The following is a 21,048-nucleotide window of genomic DNA, read 5'->3' on the forward strand; positions in this document are numbered from 1 at the left end:
TCTAATGCTGTGTTGGAATTGTGTGTGTTCTTTCCTGAAACACACTATAAGTGTGTACATTTTTGGCACTTAGAATCATAGAATCATTTTGGTTGGAAGAGCCCCTCAAGATCATAGAGTCCAACTGTTAACCTAACACTGGCACTAAACCATGTCCCTGAGAACCTCATCTATGCATCTTTTAAACACCTCCAGGGATGGTGACTCAACCACTTCCCTGAGCAGCCTGTTCCAGTGATTCACAAGCCTTTCTATGAAGAAATTTTCCCTACTATCCAATCTAAACCTCCCCTGGAGCAACTTGAGGTCATTTCCTTGTGTCCTATCACTTGTTACTTGGGAGAAGAGACCAACACCCTCCATGCTATGACTTCTTTTCAGGTAGTTGTAGACAGCGATAAGGTCTCCCCTCAGCCTCCTTTTCTCCAGGCTAAACAGCCCCAGTTCCCTCAGCTGCTTCTTATCGGACTTGTGCTCCAGACCCCTCGCCAGCTTCGTTGCCCTTCTCTGAACTCTCTCCAGCACCTCGATGTCTTTCCTGTGGTGAGGGGCCCAAAACTGAACACAGGATTCAAGGTGCGGCCTCACCAGCACCGAGTACAAGGGGACGATCACTGCCCTGGTCCTGCTGGCCACACTATTCCTGATACAAGCCAGGATGCTGTTGGCCTTTTTGGCCACCTGGGCACACTGCTGGCTCACGTTCAGTCAGCTGTCGATCAACACCCCCAGATCCTTTTCCACCAGGCAGCTTTCCAGCCACTCTTCCCCAAGCCTGTAGCGCTGCCTGGGGTTGTTGTGACCCAAGTGCAGGACCTGGCACTTGGCCTTGTTGAACCTCATACAATTGGCCTCAGCCTGTTGATCCAGCCAATCCAGATCTCTCTGTAGAACCTTCCTACCCTCCAGCAGATCAACACTCCCACCCAACTTGGTGTCATCTGCAAACTTACTGAAGGTGCACTCAATCCTCTCCTCCAGATCACTGAGCAAGAGATTAAACAGAACTGGCCCCAACACGACAACCCCAGGTGTTCCCTGGGGAACACCACTCGTGACCAGCCACCAACTGGATTTGACTCCATTCACCCCAACTCTCTGGGCCCGGCCATCTAGCCAGTTCTTTACCCAGTGAAGAGTACACCTGTCCAAGCCATGAGCTGCCAGCTTCTCCAGGAGGATGCTGTGGGAAATAGCGTCAAAGGCTTTACTAAAGCCCAGATAGACAACGTCCATAACCTTTCCCTCATCCACTCAGCGGGTCACCTTGTCACAGAAGGGGATCAGGTTAGTCAATCAGGATCTGCCTTTCGTAAACCCATGCTGACTGGGCCTGATCCCCTGGTTGTCCTGTATGTGCTGTGTGATGGCACTCAGGATGATCTGCTCCATAACCTTCCCCTGCACCAAGGTCACACTGACAGGCCTGTATGGCCTTGGTTCCTGGACTCTTGTCAGAAAGATGATTGCCAAGAGTGTTGAAAACTGAAGCAGCAAATCTGAAGTGACTGTAAAGAGGCTGATTCCTCACTGTCCAGTGTCCAGTGTTACCAGGATATAAAGTGTGAAATGGCATAGTATCAGAACTGGGAAGTGTAGGAGTGAGACTGGCTAGGATTATTCCTTGATTGAAATCACCAGTAGAAATCATAATTGACTTCATCAAGCTAAACTGTCTTTCAAAACCTTGAAACCAAAACTACAAAAATGTTTGCCAGAAAGGGGGACAGAGGGAGAGGAAGCAAACTTCACTATCAATTCATTGACCCAGCCAGAGAAAAACCTCTAACTTCCATGGGAGAATGACTGATTTAAAAGGAAATCTGAAGTATAAATCTACATTTATGATTTCTGGATATAGAAGTACCTTTATTAAAGGTTTTCGTTAGTAGTAGTAGTAGTAGTAATAATAATAATAATAATAATAATAATAATATCCTTCATATGTTTTACAGTTATCATGAGCCAATGTACTGTGTTAGTTCCTATTTGACAGCAAGAATAAAAAAGACAAATTATATGGTCCATACAGAGAAGAACACTCCTCTACTATGGAGGTTCAATTCAAGCAACACTGTTAAAAGTTGCTTTATTTTATAAAAAAAAAGTTGCTTTATTTTATAAAAAGTGTACTGCAGCTAACAAGCATCAGCTAAGAGCACTTTACTACAAACTGAACTTGATGAAAATGAATCTCTTTTTTTCTGTGAGTGTAATTCCCTTCCCTGTAACTTAGGCTAATGTGTTTTAACAGGCAACAAAATCACACTCAAAGAATTGCACTATATTTTGTGGTCACCTTTTCTGATATTCAGGACAGCCACTACCCTGGGTGTTAATTACAGGTTTATTTGGATTTTCACCATCTTATTAGCTATACAGTAATTTGAATCTGTTTGTAGACAGTAGCAAGAGTAATGGTAACTGAGGTTTAATGAGCTAACACTAATGGTAATGATCTTCCAGATAATTCAGAAGGTAGACATACTTTTTTTCCCATCTGACTAACCCAGCTTTTCATTGTTATTTTCACAGAATGTATTCATCTTCTGTAAAGTGGGCCCAGCTGTGACCTGGGTATTTTCTCTCTAAGTCTTCCTAGGCACAAAAAAAAAAAAATCATTATAACTTCGGTTTGGAAATGTATTAAGCTTTAAGCAGCAGGCTTAGCTGAGGAAACAAGTCACATCTCTGACTTTCCACCTTTGACAATATAGCCTGCTATGGTTGGTCCCCCAGTACTACAATAGAGCTCAGCCTCAGAATTGGCCACATAATTGCACCTACCTTCTCCATTTTTCTGTCCATTAAGTCACTGCCACTAACTCAATGGCTATTTTACATCTGCTTGCTCTATGCTCAATTCATGTATCTGAATAAGCCATCTACTAAAAAATATCCTCTCCAAGAATATCACTAGGTAGCCAGACGGTTTCATAAGCCTTTCTGGTAAAGAAGTGAAATGGTATCAATATGACATACCGTTTAGGAAATTATGTTTTGAGTGAACTGATAGAGAACTTACACAGTTGAGTTGTGAATCGCTGCAGATTGTTGATGAATGTTTTGAACAGCCGTGCGTATTCTGCGTGCTGCTAATAACCAGCATTTCACTCATAGCCCAGCGCAGTACCCAGGATAATAAATACTCTGTGTGTGAATGCAGTCACACTGGTCTGAAGCAGGTGGCATTTTTTGGTGGACAAACTGTGCTGGGCAGGTTGACTTGCTCAGGCAAGGTGTATCTTTTCTGTTGTCTTGGCAATTATGGTAATACAGAATTGTCAGCTGGGAATGACAATAGCAGTCTTAAAGCTGTTTAAGTCGGGATCATGAAATTCAATTTAAAAGTGTTTTGCAGATCATCTTCTACTGAGGTTCAATCTTTAAGACAACACACAAAAATCCCTCCCACATCCCTAAGTGATCCACACATTAGCAGGAATGTTGCACCTCCTTTTGATGAGTGACTGGAAAACGTGCTGTTTGGTATCCAACTATCAGCACTTCTTTTGTCACAAGACTTCTTTCACTTGATTTGAAGGCATTATAGCAGTCCTAGTACACAGAGTTAACCCTGAATCTCGTTGTTTCTGAGTTTCCTCAACTAAAAGATAAAGGTGACAACTGTGTCATGTTTGCAGGGAGCAGAACAGTTTAATTAAGCATTGTTTGTTAAGATCACTGCAACAGATGCCAGGAAAAAAATTTATAATTATTGCGTGGTAAAGATTTCAAACCTATTTAATGTTGCATCATTAGTGTAATGTCTGCTTACAGTTAGTCATGTCCCTGCCCTAGATGTTGCATCCTTTCCGAGGGCTGAGTGTTTAATATACAGTTTAAATAGCTGCCACAATCGCTCCAGCACAAATAAGCAAAAACTATCTATACACTTAGCCACACACATGTGCACACAGACACAGAGGAACAAACTGACTAAACCATTATCTCACTTTTGTCTGATAGAACACTGAGACATTGCAACATGGATTTGTCAGGAATAATTTCTGCCTATGCCATGATAAAAGCTTTTGTGTATAAAAGTAAAATAGTTATTAATGACTCATTGTCAGAGTGTAAGGATCCACCAAATGGGATAAACTGTATGAACCTGGGAGGAGCTGCAGGTACATGGGAAGATAGGCTTAGAATTCAGTAAGATCTTTATCACCAGGAGAAATGGCAGTTTGAGAAGTGAGGAAGGTCTAAATGCTATTATTGTGAAACACTAAGCACTTGCAGAACTGTAGGATGGAGACCTGTTCTAAAAGAAAGAACAGTTTTGTAGATAAGAGCTGTAGTTTGTAGCAGATCTTCAGTGGAACATGAGTCAATAACATTGTTGACTTGGAAAAATATCATACTGGTATGTATTAAAGGTTTGTCAAAAATAGGATGTTTGAAATAGTGTTTCCACTCTTCTTAGCACCTGAAAGTCCTTATCTGGACCCCCACTTTGGGGCATCATCTGCCCAAAAAGCCCGTTTATCAGTTGGAGAAATCCAGGAGTCAGGAATAAAATGCAACCAAATGTCTAAAACAGGACCTATGTGGAAAGACTGAAAGAAGTGAGTTGGCCTGGAAAAGTCTGAGGAAAGACAGAACAGCACTTTTCAAATATGTAAAATATTGTGGCAAAGAAGATGAAGATGTTGCTTTTTACATCCACTTGCAATAGGACAAGAAATAATAGGCTTATGTTGCAAGGAGATGGAGGCTAGTTACCATAAAACCTCTCTGTGAAGAGGGCTAAGCATTGAGTTGGATGACAGACTTTCCATCACTGAAGACTGTTAAATGTCAACTCAGCCCAGCATCTGTTTAGGATGGTCTAGGCACAGGACTCTGCTCTAGGACAGAGGAAACTTCTGAAACCTCTGAGGAAGGGAACCCCAATTGAAAGAGTCAGTTGTACGGGTTCCTTTTGCTGAGCCAAAGCTCAGCTGCTGAATCAAAAACTTTTTCATATAAATTCAAGTCTACTTGTCAGTGCAGGGTCTATCCAGCATGATCTCTGTCAGCATGGTTCCTTTGTGCTTCTAACAATTGTGATAATACATTATTGTACCATAATAAATTCTTCCTGACAAAGCATATGAGGTGGCACTGTGAATAAATCAAATAGTAATTAATATAAATGAAGTTGGTGATGGTATTTATTTTTATGTTCTCCTCAGCACAGTGAATAAAAAGCTCCTCTGCCTCAGTTTTGTGTCTCACAAAACAGACATTCCTCCCAACAGGAGGAAGACCGAAACCCAAATCAATTTTCAGTTTTGCTGCCCAGTTAACTATGTATGCAAACATTGGTGGAGATCACTGAAGCCTGCTCTGCTTCCAGAAGAAGTTTCACAGCAACTGCATGACATTTTGTGTTACTAGTTTCTTTAATTTCAAAGGTAGACCATCATGTTGTGCAGCAGTTTGAATTTTGTAGAGAGCTTGTTTTTCCATTTCAAAGCAAGATATCCATGGCTGTTCCTTTCTGTGGAAGGCAGCCGGTATTTGCGGCCATTACAAATTCATCATGCATGTCAGCAAGGCATTTTCCTGGTAAAACATATTTGCTCTTATCATGAATACAATGAAAAGGAACATCCTTGTTTAGGAGCTTTGGTTGTGGTTTGGCACTGCGAATTGTTCACCGGTAGTACTAGTTTAAGGCGTTAACACTGATGTCATCCCTTCATGCTCATTCTTATCCTGCCTGTGTCTCTCTCCAACCTCACTCAACACAGTACCTCCACTCCAGGACCTTTACTGTGCCAGCACAGTTGTTTGCACAGCTGTGCTCAGCACTGCATTGGCTGACTGGTTTAGCTGATGAAAAACACAATGTTTTGCTTTGCTGGATTGTTTTTTAGCTAGATCAATTCCTTGATCTGGCTTACAGGCAGGCTACATCAACTTTTCTGCTGACGTGACTGTGGGGCATTAGGCCATGGTGTTGGGCAAGAAGAGCTGCAGGGAGCGAGTAGAAGGCGTGGAGGGAATGGCAACATGTTAAGTTGTATTTGCTGCTACACACACTGTAATTTCAAACCACAGCCTCTGGCTGTATTTTCATAAGTGACAGCTACTAGAAAGACAAAAGTCTTACCGCCTTTCCCTCTTTCGCTGCTGTGCCCTTCCCTGCTCCCTGCTCCTCTCTACTGGCCTTGCTTCTCACCCACTGGCCATCTTCTCCCTCATTCCGACACAATCTCTCAACCTTTGTATGAGTGGATTTAACTCACTAACTCAGGAGAGAACTATTTGAACTGTGCATTTTTATTTGTTCTCAGCCCAGTTAGCTTTCTGCCAGGTTTGTGGCAGGTACGAATGTATTTCAAATATTAGTATTTTTATCTCTTCTGATTTCTGCCAGTAAGCTGGAAAAAAAAGCATCACACCATGACAGAATGAAAAAACCTCACCATTCTTCTTAGGATTCTGCATGTCTTGTGTCTTTCTCCTCCTAAAAGATGCCTGGCTTGTACAGTTACCACTCTTCCTCTGATACATCTCACATGGAGCTTTTGCTTGCATGAAGATGGCCTGAAAGCATCTCACTGCTACCTATCCCAGAGCAGGCCAATTTTTTGTTGTATTAGGAGACTTCTCACAGTTTCCAAAGGATTTCTGAGAGGAAGCCTGTTCTGGTGGGTAAAATGCCAGCCTAGGATGTCAGTGCCATTCTCAGAACCATATAACCTACAATGAGTCACTAAGTTTTCCTGTGCCTCCATTCCTACAGACTAGCAGTCATAATAACTCTTCCTACAAACTAGAAATAAGAATAATTCTCCCTGTCACAAGTTCTTATTTGTTAATATGCTGCGTTCTCTGACATGCTTGTCAGTAGTGTCTAACAGAACACTAATCACTAGTTGTGACAATAATAATAATTACTATATAATCTGAGATTCAACTACTACTTCAGTCTTTTTATTACCATTTTATTTATTAGCGAATGAGTCCTAAAGTCTTTTGATTAATCCATGTAGAAAACAACTAGAGGAGAAAAGATTTTAACCTTAGTTTCAAACGCTGCCTCCTGAGGCAGCAGTATCTTTTCTTGGCATTTAAATATCTTTAGTGCCATCTTCTGTAGAGCAGCGGCATGTCAGGCTCAATTCTTTTGATTGACATACCACGCAGGGCCATGGCAAGCTGAAACCAAGGCATCTGTAGCTCTTTTTTTAGGCTGACCACAGGGACAGAACTGCTATCAGCACTGTGGAGCCACATACCACTTCGGCGTGACTTGTTTACAACTAAGGACATGTACGGCAGTTTAGGGGTCCTTCCACTAAGCTGTGTTTGGATGTACAGTTGTGGTAAGAGTGATCCTCTTTTGTATTTTGAAACAGATGCTTAAATTCAAAATAGCATTGGGTAAATCACTGTTTTGGACTAATACTGATCTGAAAAGGATTAATTTTCTTGCTGAGCAGCAGCTCAGGTTCAGACTAAGATCAAGATATATCCTTAACTTATGAGACCTTATAATTTCATAAAGCTTGGTGTCTTTTTTATCTTCTTTCTTTGTACCTTGCCATGCAAACCTGATTCTTCTGGTCTTAAAAATACCTGCCTGACTATTTTGTCTACACACTTCTTGAATTCAGTTTGTTTATGCACCAGCCAAATCAGACACTGCTAAACATCTATGTGTGGAACAGAGTTTGTCACCTTTGTGGAGGCTTGGATGGAAGACAGAAAATGGTACTGAAGATGATAATTAAAGGAAGGCTTAAAATTATGTAAATATGCATTTTAATGTAAAAATTTAAATGTTGCCTTAAGCTTTATGTTGCTTGTCTAGTGTTAATGATAATGGAGGGAACCCTTAAAACATGATAAGGACCTGGGGATTTGGAGAACACTAAAGTGGCATCTGGCCACTGGCAGTGCTGTGCACCTTTAAAGACAGAATCACAGAATCATTCGGGTTGGAAGAGACCCTCAAGATCATCAAGTCCAACCATAACCCCACCTAACTCTAGCACTAAACCATGTCCCTAAGAACCTCATCTAAACACCTTTTAAACACCCTCAGGGATGGTGACTCTGCCACTTCCCTGGGCAGCCTGTTCCAGTGCTTCCCAAATGACAGTGACAGTGAGGAAGCTGGCAGGATGGCTCTTCCATGGGAATCGCTCTCTCAGGATGTTCACATGAAGAGACACTTTTTAACACTATAGTTTAAATCTGAGCATATCTTCCTTCTGAATAGATTCCTCAGGGAGACAAGTCCTATTTTTTCTGTTTTCCCCTAACTTGGCGTTAGATCCTCCTATTCTAGTATGTGACTAACAAGTAGCTCTCCATACCTTCTTAACATGCTTTCATTTTTGTGCTTTCACCAGGATGTAATTGGTCCTTTATTTTTAAAGGTGCTTCCTTCAGTTTTCTCTCAGGGATTTTGTATCCTTGACTGTCTCACTTCCTATGAACGTCCCAGAGGGTTTTGTCAACAGCCCAAACCTCTTCTCGTAAGAACCCAGAAGGGTTATTGAAAAGGAAATTGTTAGCTGATGACTATGGTAGGCAGGTACTGCTTCAGATTAGAATTGTTTGAAATTTATTGAATTCTGTCTTAAAAACCTTCCGTGACAATACTGAAAGGCTACTCTAGAACCTCACTGCTCTCCTGACTCAGGATATTTTTCTTTCAAACAGGTGTCAAGGCCAGTTTATACAGATGGTGTGAAATGCCACTTGAAACCTTCCAGAGGCTGAAAAAGCAATCCTGGAAACACCTAGTGCTTCACGATATTAAACCTTTTGGACAGATGGTTGTAAATGAGAGATGTTTCTCTATCTCTCCCTAAAATCAAACCTTCTGCCCTTCAGCTGACCTGATGAGCCAAGGGAATTCACTGCATGAAGGAAGTTACAATGTCAGGAGTTACTGGGACTGCTGGGTTTCCTTCCCGTGCCGTAAAATGGTCCCTCACGCCCCACTGCTTCAGGATCCACACTGCAGTACTACTACACTGACAATCCTGGTACCACTGTGTTTTGGATATATCACCCATTTCTGAATAAAGTCATTTGTCCTTGTGCCACCACTAGTGCTTAGGTCAACAGAGATCTTCCTCCCTAGTGTTTTCAGCTGAAAAATTTCCAGGGAGCAACCAAGTGCTGCAAGGATACATGAACATGGGGATGGTCGGTTTTGGTTTGCCACCAGTCCTCTGCTACATACAGCTCATCAAAGTGTCTCGACATTTTTCTTGGGTGGTATTTTTACTAAACAGAGCAACAGAGAGCCTCGGGAATGACCTGAGGTGGTTAAGTTTTCAGCTCTCTGACTGTAGAGTAGCTATCAACAGAAACTCATGTTGTTGCTGAAGAGTCACTGAGTTATGCTTGTTTAAGTCATTCTGCCTAATGCTTTCCTTTCTCAGGGCAACACTAAAAACCACAAAATAAACTTTAACCAAAATGTAGGTGATAGTAATATTTTTGAGTACCGATGCTGAAAATATCAAGAGCCACCTTTAAATCATCATTTTGAAAATAGTTGCAACTGATCTGTTTTTTCAAATGGTCTGTGCACAACAGCTTGACAACTAATCTTGACTGAGCAGAGTCTGTGGGGAAAAAAAACTTTTCCAAAAGATTATCCATAACGTCTTCTTTTCCTGACATAGGCTCAGTCTCAGATATAAGCTCTCAAACTTTGAAGACACAGGCTTGTCATTCATAAAATTTGACAAGTGTCTTGACAAGCTACAAGGAGTTGATGCAATGCTCTGAAAACCAAAGGACCTGTCTGCACTGGGGGGCAGTAGCCTGTGCCTGTGAAGCAGCCCGGGTCGCGGGGCTGGCAGCTCTTTAGGGTTCTTCTGGTGAAGAACGTTTGGTTGCTTTTTGTTTGGTTTTGGTTTCGTTTTTAAACTTGGCTTTAAGACGCAGGAAAAAGCGGGACTCCCCGCTTTAAGATTCTCCGCTTTAGGATTCCCAGCCGGTGGGGCAGTCGCACCGGACCCGCCGCTGCGGCCAACCGCCCCGCCCAGCCGTTACAAGCCCGTCAACGGCCGGCGCGCGAGAGGCGCGCGCGGCCGCCGCTGGGCGGCGCTGCTCCGCCCTGGGCGGGAGCGGGAGCGGGAGCTGCGCGTTGTCCGTGCGGCGGCCCCGCGCCGGGCGGGGTGCGTGTTCCGCCGCCGCCACTGAAGTGCGGCACACGGTGCTCGGCGGCCGTGCCACGGGTACCGAGCGCCCCCCGGGCGGCCGGGACTGTTTCTGAGGGGGAGCAGCAGGCGGGGGCGGCGGGGCCGTGCAGGTGGCGGCTCCCGCCGCGCTGCCTTCGAGCAGGGCGGGCGAGAACCCCAGCGGGCAGGGCTTTCTTAAGCTTTTATCCTCTCAGAGGAAGAAACTGTTTACAATTTCTCAGGAAATCCCACCCTGGACCGCGAAGGGGGATGGATTGCCTGCACAGTGGCAACGTTTCAAAAGCCAGGGAGAGAAGGGCAAGCGCCCTGGCCGCTCCCCTCGGTGCTTCCCAGGGCTCCGGCCCGCCCCGCAGCCCCTCGGCAAGTGGGTGCGTGTGAAGCCGGCGGCTCAGCCCGCTGTGGGAGGCGGGCAAGGGGAGGGGAGAGAGGGAGGGACGGGTGCCCCGTGCCTGCCGGGGAGGCCGTCCGAGCTCCCCTGCCGCAGGCGGGCTGTGGCGGCCGTCCAGGGGCGCGCTGCCAGCCGAGGTAGCAGGTAGGGCGCTGGGCAGCGGCCCCCGGCAATCCCGCCCCGTCCCTGCGCTCCCCTCCGCCGCCTTTTTCCATAGCCCGGGCAAAGTTTGGGGGCTGCTTTTCCCCTCAGTTAAGTGAGCTATGCGCCAACACTGTCGGGACTCTTCTGAACGAGTTAAGCTTTTGCCTCTTAAAATAGCCTTGCTCCTGCAAAGCGTAAGTAGAGCGACCCGCGGCTGCGCCGCTCGGCAGGCGGCCCCGCAGCCCACCGAGGGGGCTCTGCCGGAGGGGCCGTGGCCGCGGGCGGACTCGGGAGGCGGGGGCTTGCCCGGGGCCTCTGCCGTGAGCGCTGACCCTCGGCGCTGGGCGCCAGGGAGGGGCAGGGCGAGGCAGAACTCCGCGCATCCTGCTGAGGAGGACTAGTAGGAAAGGCCCTACTGCTCCAAATACCTCTGTGAGGGACCCTGGTGTGAGTGTCCTCTGTTTAGCCCCACGGAGGGAACCGCCTGCAGGCAGCGGTGCTTGCAGATCGGACAGATAACTGAGCCTGGTGTGGCAGGGAAAAGTGCCCCAACCTCCCAAAATACCTCAGAAAATACAGTGGAGGGGGAAGCACCACATGTCGTTTGTGTCTGGGATTGTTGTGGCCCTTGCCCACCCAAGTGTGCATGCGTAGGGATATGTAATTTCTTCCTTAAGGGTTACCAGTAACATTTGAACATTAATGTGCATTTCAAGACAGTTTCACACCAGGAGTAAAGTTAAATCATAAATATAAAGCTGAGCCAGAATTGCTTTCACCCTAGTAAGTGGTGCCACACAGAATGATGGAGTTGACAAGTTTAACCCAGGATGGTTCGAGTGTTTTCTTGAGGTGAGCTATGAGTTACCTGGCCCTTACAAACGCTTTCTCTCAATAGTGGGGAAAATGGTTATGTAGCCTCCCTGCATTGACCGAGCTTTTATCTCACTCTGGTCATATCTTTGGTCTGAGAGTTACCAAGAACATGTCACTCTTTTGTTCACTTAGGACTCACAAGGGATGTAAGGTATTTAAGATGAATAAATATCCTTTGGAATTATTTGAAAGATATTTATAGCTTGATTAGGCAGAAGTTTGCCAATGTTATAAGCAAGAAAAGTTTCCTGTTTGGTTTTTTGTTGTTGTAGTGGGGGTTTTTTGTGTTTTTTGTTTGTTTGTTTGTTTCCCTGTAGGCAAAAACAATATCAGAAAAGTATTTGAGTTCATCACTGGATCACTGAAGGAATCACATAAGCCTGAGATTTTATTAGGAATCTTGAGTGCATGCTAAATCTTTTAAGACACTGGCGTAGATATGAAGAAGGAATTGAACTGAGTAGCCAGAGCTACTAGAGTTTCTCTTTAAGGGCGATTTAAAGGGAAAAGGGACATTTTAGAATTAAACTAGAAAGAGATTTAAATAGTTCCCATAAGACAAAAATATACTTTAAGAAGTTTGAGCAGCGTTTATAGCACCACCTCCTTGTAGTTACTGTAACTTGCCTGAAGTCCCCTCAGGCTGATACCTGTCGGGGTAACTGCTTCTCTGCAGTGAAAAGGGTGGGGGATCTTTGAATGCCAGAAGGGCTTGTCTTTCCTTTGTATCCCTGCAGTGGGGGGGGGCGGGACACTCCTTACTGCGCAGTTTTTAGATCTGTGTGGCTGATTGTATGTGGGCACCTGACAGATCTGTCTCATTCATGCTTCACTCACTCGGGATGTAGAGACTGTTGCCCTCATGTTTGACAGCTATTCCGTAGTCGCCTGGTAGTTCCACACCCTTCACACCTTTCAGAGTTTTACTGGTAAGTCACTGTCTTTTAATTCCAATGTAGAGCTCTAAGATGGCATTTGAGTATTCTGGGGGAGGAAAGGGGTTACTTTTTTTCCTGTTTTTCTCATGCAAGTAGCAAATCAGAGCAAAGGTTTGTTATGCCAGGGAACAGAGGATTTCAACAGGTGGAGTGTAGCTCTCCTCCTGGGCTCAGCCCTGCGCTCTTTGTGCTTTTCCATTACTCAGGCCAAACTTTCACTCAGAGTTTGAACCAAGTTAAGAAGAAGTCAAGAGAAGTTTTGCCTTGGATTTAAGGAAAAGGCTCCATAGCAGTAAAGTAAGTTTATGGTAATAACAAGATCATCTAAGGGCTTAATTTTTAACAAGTATTTAAAATACAATGAGAAGAATTATAGATGTGTCAGAAAGGATGACACTGTGAGCAAGAAGATATTTTTCAAGTCTTCATTTAAACAAGTTTATAAAGCGCATTATGAAACCTCAACCATTGTGTTTCATATATATGTACGTGGCCAAATACCATTAAGTTTCAATGGAAATTATAGGGGCTCATTCTGTCCCTCCACATCTGCCAGTTTGTATGGAATTACATGGTCATGCTGCAGACTTTGTGTGGGGTGACTACTTTTATCGGATTTAAATTAGCAGAGTTAAAAACCTGATAGCAATGGAGATTCCTAATTGTTTAGTGTAAAAACAAAGGAAATATTGCAAGTTTTCTTTTTTTAACAGCATTTTTTATCATACTGGTTTATAAAATCTGGATAATTTGGAAGATAAAAACCTAAATCCCGAGATCCTAGACTGTGACAAAAAATGAAAGAAAATGTGGACTGCATTTAAGAAATCTTATTCAGATAAGGACATGTTAGGTTTCTAAACAACTGCTGAAGGACATTTTTTAGATATGCCAGTCTAATAAAATCATAAATACACCAGGTATCATAATCAGTTGATGTATGTGACATAGCTGTGTAGTTATTTATCTATATGTATGTGTTCACATATATGTATATAAATACATAAATATATACATGTATGAGTAACATGAGAAATAAAACTATTATATGTTTCTATGAAAATATTAAAAATTAAAATATTGTATTTCACACACTTGATACATGGTGATGAACCTCTTTGGTGATGTCGTCAGGAACAGAAATAATAACTAGCAAGCTTATAGATGCCAGATGAGAATTATTTCTTCTCCGTAGAGGGATATGTATGACATTACAGCTTTTAAAATTTATTCTCTCTTTGCCTCGTTCTCTTTGTCACATACACACACCATCCACAAAGTGTATTTGTGCATGTACTAAACTTAATGGCACAACATTGATTCTTGAACAATGCCATGCCAGTTTTTATGAACTGCCCATTTTTCAATATTTGTTTCAGAGGGATTATTTTCTAAGCGACACAAACAATATACGACTCCCAGTTCTTAGAACATGATCCCAAGTTTCATGAAGTCCTTGCTTTCATACCGTTAGATTTCTTTCTGAGACATTTTCTGTTATTTGCTAGTGGATATTTCTGCATCAATGTTGTGAAATACAGAGGAAGATGATGATGTTTCATTTCTTAATCTGCATTTTTTCCAAGCACAGAAAGAAAAAATGTCTTCCTTCACAATCCATATGAAAGATTAGGGCTTAACAATTGCCTAGCTCTGTATTTCAGTAGCACTGGAAGTGGTACTGTGCAGCTGAAGTTCATGTAACACTACAAACGCAAGCTTGGAATTGCTCTCAGCTAAAATAGTGAGTTGTGGCTGTTCGAATTTAGATTTAGGTATTTTATTGTTTGACTTAATTATGACAACTTAAATATTGTGTGAGCCCTCTGGTTTTGTTTGGTGCCATTTAGTCATTATTTGTATCAAGGCACCCCTTTAAAATTGTTGATGCGATTTTTGGATGAGTTACGTTGGCTTAAGAAGTATTGACATCGAAGAAAAATATGGGATCTGGATTTCTGAGAACCCTTCAGCCGGCAGAGATATGGATCTTTGCATTGCCCTTGGGAATTATGTGCTTCCCGTATTTTTGTATTATGGGTAATACACATTTGTAGTTGAAGGCAATGATTGCTGCAATTCATACTAAGATGAACACTGACATTTTCACCTCTGTATAGTTAAGATGCTGTGAAGTATCCGCTCACTGCTTAATTTTTCTTTGTGTACAGGAAGAACTTTCAGACTCAGATATACGTAAATAAATCTTTTCATTAATGTAAGGATTAGGATAGCTTTTTAAAGTGTATCCTTTGAGAAATGTATCATGTCATGTCTTTGGTGTCCTGAATTATCTCAGCCTGGGCATTGCTGGCCTGTAGTAAAAAGAAAAAAACATCTTCAATGGTACTAGTCAATGGAGAATGACTGAGAGTAAATTAGATGGTATTATTTGTACTATTTCCTTTACTTTTTAGATTTTGCTTTGGTTTGTTTTTTCTTCTTCCGCTACTCAGTAGATAATTCTTCAGAAAAGCAAAAAAAATCCTACTTTCATTGTAGTCAACGTTGCCTGTTGATCTCAGTAAGAAATACACTACAGTGTGCCTATAGGCGAAAAAAAGAAAATAAAAAGATTGCTATAATACCTCTGTTCATGTTACAGTGCAGGGGTTATAATTTTTCATGAGAGCAGGTTGACAATTTTTTTAAACAATAGAAGGTAATATCTGTCTTCTTGAAGAACAATGTGTGGCCTCTTACGCTGTTGGAAGCAAGGGTAATGGCAGCTGTGCTGAAAATGGACCGTAATTAATGAGTTAAAGAAGATTTAATGTGCTAACTTTTACTGATTAATACATTTTCTATTACAAATATTAGTAACAAAAAACAGATCGTGACTTCGACTTCTTATTATCTGAGCTGCCTATTTTGCTTGATCTGGATAGAAGACAAAGAGTGAGTCAAAGAGAACTCAACTGAGAGGCACAGAACAGTGCAAAAGATAGCAGAGACATGAAATACTGGATTTAGCATTATGCTAAACTTCTTTAATCCATCAAACATCACATTATTCATTCTGCTGTTCCTACATAACAATCTTGACTACTCAAAATGAGAACATTCCCAAACAACAGTTTAATTCTGTCCAAAGATGGAACTAAACCAAGTATATCCTCAAATGATTTTGAGTAAAAAAGATACAAAATAACTTCATTATTGCCTGAAAAATTAATACTTCTCAAGGTTAAAATCACTTCATTGTCCAAAATAAGTAAACCTCATAGAATTAAGATCGAGGATTCAATTTTTAAATCATATAAACATATTAAATTAGGATTATAAAAATAAAGTATTCTAAAAAACATATTCAGTTTTGGGTTACTATTTTAAGGGGAAAAATACACTCCTTAAAAAAATCATAATATATTTCAAGAAAATGATTAAAAATTGTTTAGGACCAGGGTCATCACTACACAAAGTTGGTATTTCATTGTTAATATCATCATTTGCAGTTTATCATGCTATCCTGGAAAAGTAATCCAGTTATATTAAAGGGAATGTGGTTTTGTAAAATATCAAAGATCTGGGGTTTTTAGGGTTAGTTTTTGTTGAATTAACTTTGTGGGGATAAAAAGTGAATCAGTATTCTAGGATTTACAAAAGTGCAAAATACTCATGGGCGTGTTGTTGCTTTTTGTGTGAAAGCATGTTAATCACCAGCTACAGATATTTCATTGCCTCATAGTAAAATCAAGTTATAAAAAAACCCCACCTGAAATAACTTTGATTTCTTTAATTACCTTAACTAAAAGCCTGAAAGAAGTTCAGTATGGACTTTGGAAATGCTTCCTCTGGAAAAACAGTGACATCACTGTTGAAAATCACAGTTGATATAATAGCAAGAACAGTATGTTTTCTCAGTGTTATTTCCCACCTGTAATGATGAACACCTTTTCATACTGGGAACTGTGAGACATACAGGTATGTGGACGAGAAGTATAAGTTTAAAAATAAAGTGCAATTCAGTTATATTTATAAAATATTCTGAGATTTTTAAATGAGAGGATAATCGGTCTTTTCTGATAGCATTTTTGTAATGCAAATTGTTATATCTGAATTATAATTGTGATCAAAGTATTTCTGAAAGTATCAAAGTTATCTGAAAGTAAAGTTTTGTATTTTGTTTCAACTGGAGGTTGACATATAAGATATAGAAGTGTGTTCATTAGGAGAATGAAATGTACTTCTTACATATATTCTGATAGTCTTACATATCTTCCAATTAGGAGCAGGCCAAGGATAACGGAAGTGACATCAGCACGTAGTAGCTTGTTTCTCAACTGAACTTTTAAGCCTTTCCAAATCAGAAGTTGTGTCACTACCTAGAACTGGACATGGGAAGCCCATCATATATGAATTGGTGGAAACTACTGAGAATATATACTAGTTGCTTACCATAGAAATGAAGTCATAGGACATAACTTTATTTTTCCAAGATAATCTCTGTGCACCGTTGCTGAAGTGCCTTTGAGTGTTTTGGGTTTTTTAAAAAAATAAGGTTGCAGTACATGCAGCTCAGTAACAGCAGCTGGCAGGACCATAGGGGAGATGGCATAGAAACCTCTCAGAATTTCTATTTCCTCCCAATATCTCAAGTTATTAAAATAATTATTTCCTTTTAGAAATAAACCAACTCAAACATGAATAGGCTTTGAGAACATGCTTGTTGTTGATGTACATATTCTAAAATTAAAACTGTAAATTCCATAAGTTTGGAGTAATTGTTTTTCTGTGTTTGTACAGTATGAAAATAGCAGAGACCTGGGACATTACTAACCTCCTGAATGCTAGAGTAAATAAGTCCTGATAACAATAAAATTATTAGAGTTAGGCAAACTTTATATCACACACTGATACAAGTGCAGTCACATTAATAGCAGGAATATTCTGTTGAATTGAATTGATTTCCATCTGTTCTTTTCTAAAAATAGGCAAGAACCCTTAGAGACATCTCAGGTGCGGGAAACAGAGAAATCATTGCTTTAAAATATTTAAATCTTGTGGGACTTCTGGTTATGAATCTTTCTTGCCTGTCATTGTGTATAGACACTTGAACCTATATCAGCTAGGTGAAAGCACTAACCATCCCACTTCTGTGCTCACCAAACCTCCTGGCCGCACCATCACAGGGTTAGGGAGTTCTTCACATAGGTGTGCAATATTCTGCAATGGGAAGTGCACTTAAGAAATGTTATTTGTTGAGAATCAATCTGTTCTGCCCTGGCATTGTGTAATGATAAGATTTTTAAACATTGCTCTAATTGCTCTAATGTTCTTATTGTAGGTTAGAAATCTGAAACAATGGGTGACTGGAGCTTTCTGGGGAGACTGTTAGAGAATGCGCAGGAGCACTCCACGGTTATTGGCAAGGTTTGGCTGACAGTACTGTTTATCTTCAGGATACTGGTGCTGGGGGCAGCTGCTGAGGAGGTCTGGGGAGACGAGCAGTCAGACTTTACCTGCAACACTCAGCAGCCTGGTTGCGAAAATGTTTGCTATGACAAAGCCTTCCCCATTTCTCACATCCGATTCTGGGTGCTGCAGATCATTTTTGTCTCCACTCCAACCCTCATCTACTTGGGCCATGTGCTGCATATTGTACGCATGGAGGAAAAGAGGAAAGAGAAAGAAGAGCTGAAGAAGAAAGGAAATGTCAAAGACAGCAACTCCCCAGGAGCAGGAGCATCTGGCAGTGGTGGTGGAGGAGGCAGCAATAACATCAAGGATCCTGTTGGCAAAAAGGGGAAGGAAAAGCTGCCAATCCGTGATGAACGTGGTAGAATCCGTATGGGGGGCGCCCTGCTCCGTACATACGTCTTCAACATAATTTTCAAGACACTACTTGAGGTGGGCTTCATTGTGGGCCAGTACTTCTTATATGGCTTTGAGCTAAAGCCAGTCTACCAGTGCAGCCGCGCACCTTGCCCACACACTGTGGACTGCTTCATCTCAAGGCCCACTGAAAAGACCATCTTCATCATCTTCATGTTGGTGGTGGCCTCTGTCTCTCTGCTGCTGAACATGCTTGAGATATATCACTTGGGGTGGAAGAAGCTTAAGCAGGGCATGACAAGCCGCTACAGCCTTGAGATGCCTGTCGCAACAATGACACCAGTCGTGGTAACGGGGGAGTCCAAACCTGTTGCCCTGCCACCACCAGCACCACCCATGGTGGTCACAACGGCTGCAGCCCCCCCTGTTCTGCCTGATACCCGCACTGTCACACCACTGCTGGCCCCGGTGACCATGGCACCATACTATGCTGCAGCTGCTCCAAGACCACGGCCCCCCTCCAACACGACCTCCATGACCAGCTACCCTGTTTCTCCACCGGTTCCCGAGGAGAGGCACCGTGCTGTGACTCCCACGCCCATCTCCACTCCTGTCACCATTCCGACCCCCATCGCCACGCCCACGCCAGCAGTCATCAACTACTTCAACAGCAACAGCCATGCCCTGGCAGCCGAGCAGAACTGGGTCAACATGGCAGCGGAGCAGCAGGGGAAGGCGCCCTCCAGCTCGGACGGCTCCTCTACCCCCAGCAGTGTCCGGCATCCCCTTCCTGAGCAGCAAGAGCCGCTGGAGCAGCTACTCCCACCACCGGCTGCACCACCCATTGCTGCAGCCAACAGCCGCAGCAGCACCAGCCTGAGTGGGGCAAGTGGCAGTAAGTGGGGTGTGGAGGGTGAGGAGGAGCTGGCGGGGGAACAGCCCATCTCAGCTGCCTGCACCACTGTGGAGATGCATGAGCCGCCACTGCTCGTAGACACACGGCGCTTGAGCAGGGCCAGTAAGTCGAGCAGCTGCAGAGCCAGGTCAGACGACCTGGCCGTGTAGCGCAGTCGCCTCTGCTCAGAGGAGCAGGCGATGGAAGGCAGAGCGGGCAGGGGAGCTGCCCGGGGAGGCCAGGCCTGGCGTGGGTGGGAAGGCCTGGGTTTCAAACTTTGATGCTTGCTGTTTTCGCACTCTGTGAGTTGTAGTGGGGAAAAATATCAACATTTTCTAATAGGTCAGGGGTGGCCGAAGCGCAGCCCATGGGCCAGGGGACCAAATCCGCTTTCCTTCATGTCCATGGCAGATCTCCCAAGGGCAGCCACAGGGGAGGCCTGCACAGGTTACAGGTGGTGATGGTAGCTGGTCATGTGCCCTGAGGCTGACTTCCATCGGAGAAAAATGTTAATATCACTAGCGCCCCTGTGCCTGGCCATCATCTCCCTGTTGCCCTTGCCTTCACTTCCACCCTATTTCACATAAGCTCTACATGAGCGGAAGTGATGACTTATTTTCTTCCATTTAAATCTTACGTGGCCCTATGGCAAACATCAGGGTGGCATATTGCCTCTTGGCACCTGTCGTCTCTGCGGACCAACTTGCCATAATAAAAGTGACTCAGTCTCTTCCATATAACATGACTTAATGAAGCCTGTGTGCTCATGGCAAATTACCAGTGTGGTCCTCGGCTGGGCAAAGTTTAGGTGACCCCTGTAATAGATTTTTGAGCTTCATCTTCTATATTTTTTTTTTTTTACTCTTGACCTGTTAGGAAGTGTTTGGTTTGACCTTCTATTCAGTGTTTGCCCATCATGATCACACCATGTTTTTAAGCCCACAAATATGTTTGAGTATGTTTGATTATAATTTTAGATGACTTCTGAAATTGCTTAGAGGAGGACAGGAATTTAAAACACACCTCAGAAATTATTACACATTTCTCTTCAGAAGGCAAGGATTATTATTTCAATATATTGTGGCCCCATACGTTGCCCGTGGACAAACAATAGGATAAAGTACAGCTCTGCATTTTAGACTATTAGATATCAGCTTAAGTTTGTTGGAAAAATGCTTTTTAGAAGTAAAGTGGAGTGCATATTTTTAAGTATTTGAACATTTTGAGAATAATTTTGATCTGTAGGTTTAAAGTTACGTGACTCTGTACTTAATCATTTTAGTTTGATCTCTGATCTTACAAGAAAATGTAAGGGGAAAGAAAATTACTAATGGTAAAATTCCCCAAGCAACATTATTTCTTCTGGTCTTCTACCTTCTCCTTGAACAGCAATCTGTAGTGTCTTACAGGTCAGTGAAAACAGATTTAGACAGTGTTTTGTTGCAGAAAGGTGGCCAAAATATTGGGGCAACATGCTGGGCTGAAGGGTCTGTTCTGATCCCACTGAAGTCACTTGCAGAATTTCCGTTCAATTTAACAAGGAGCAAGATTTTGGGATGGATCTTGCAGGTCTTATTCAAGCAAAACTAACATTCACATGGAGTTTTGGGAGCCAGAAGGAATGTAGATTTGGGGCCTCAGATAAAGACATTAAAATCCTGCTTTTGAAAATTGTGTGTTTCCCTTAAAAATGGGTGGAAGAAATTACTGGATAATTTTGATTAAGGTGCAGCTTTCCTTACAACTCTCTCTGTCCTTCATTCCTTTGTGACAAGTACTCTCGCAGACATTAGTCAGAATTTTGAATGCCTAGTAAGGCTCGAGAGAGTTTGGGTACAAAGGAAGTGCAGGATTAGGCCCAACTTC

At 42.7% G+C, this 21,048-nt stretch overlaps 1 protein-coding gene across 1 annotated transcript; it reads left to right on the forward strand.

Annotated features, from left to right (window-relative positions):
• The first annotated feature begins 17,816 nt into the window (after positions 1–17,816).
• Positions 17,817–19,352, forward strand: GJA3 (gap junction protein alpha 3). Its single transcript, XM_065634581.1, has one exon. It carries the CDS (start codon positions 17,817–17,819, stop codon positions 19,350–19,352), a length of 1,536 nt encoding a protein of 511 aa, XP_065490653.1.
• Positions 19,353–21,048: the final 1,696 nt, after the last annotated feature.

This window comes from Caloenas nicobarica, chromosome 1 (genome assembly GCF_036013445.1).
Source record: "Caloenas nicobarica isolate bCalNic1 chromosome 1, bCalNic1.hap1, whole genome shotgun sequence".
Classification (NCBI taxonomy): Eukaryota; Metazoa; Chordata; class Aves; order Columbiformes; family Columbidae; genus Caloenas; species Caloenas nicobarica.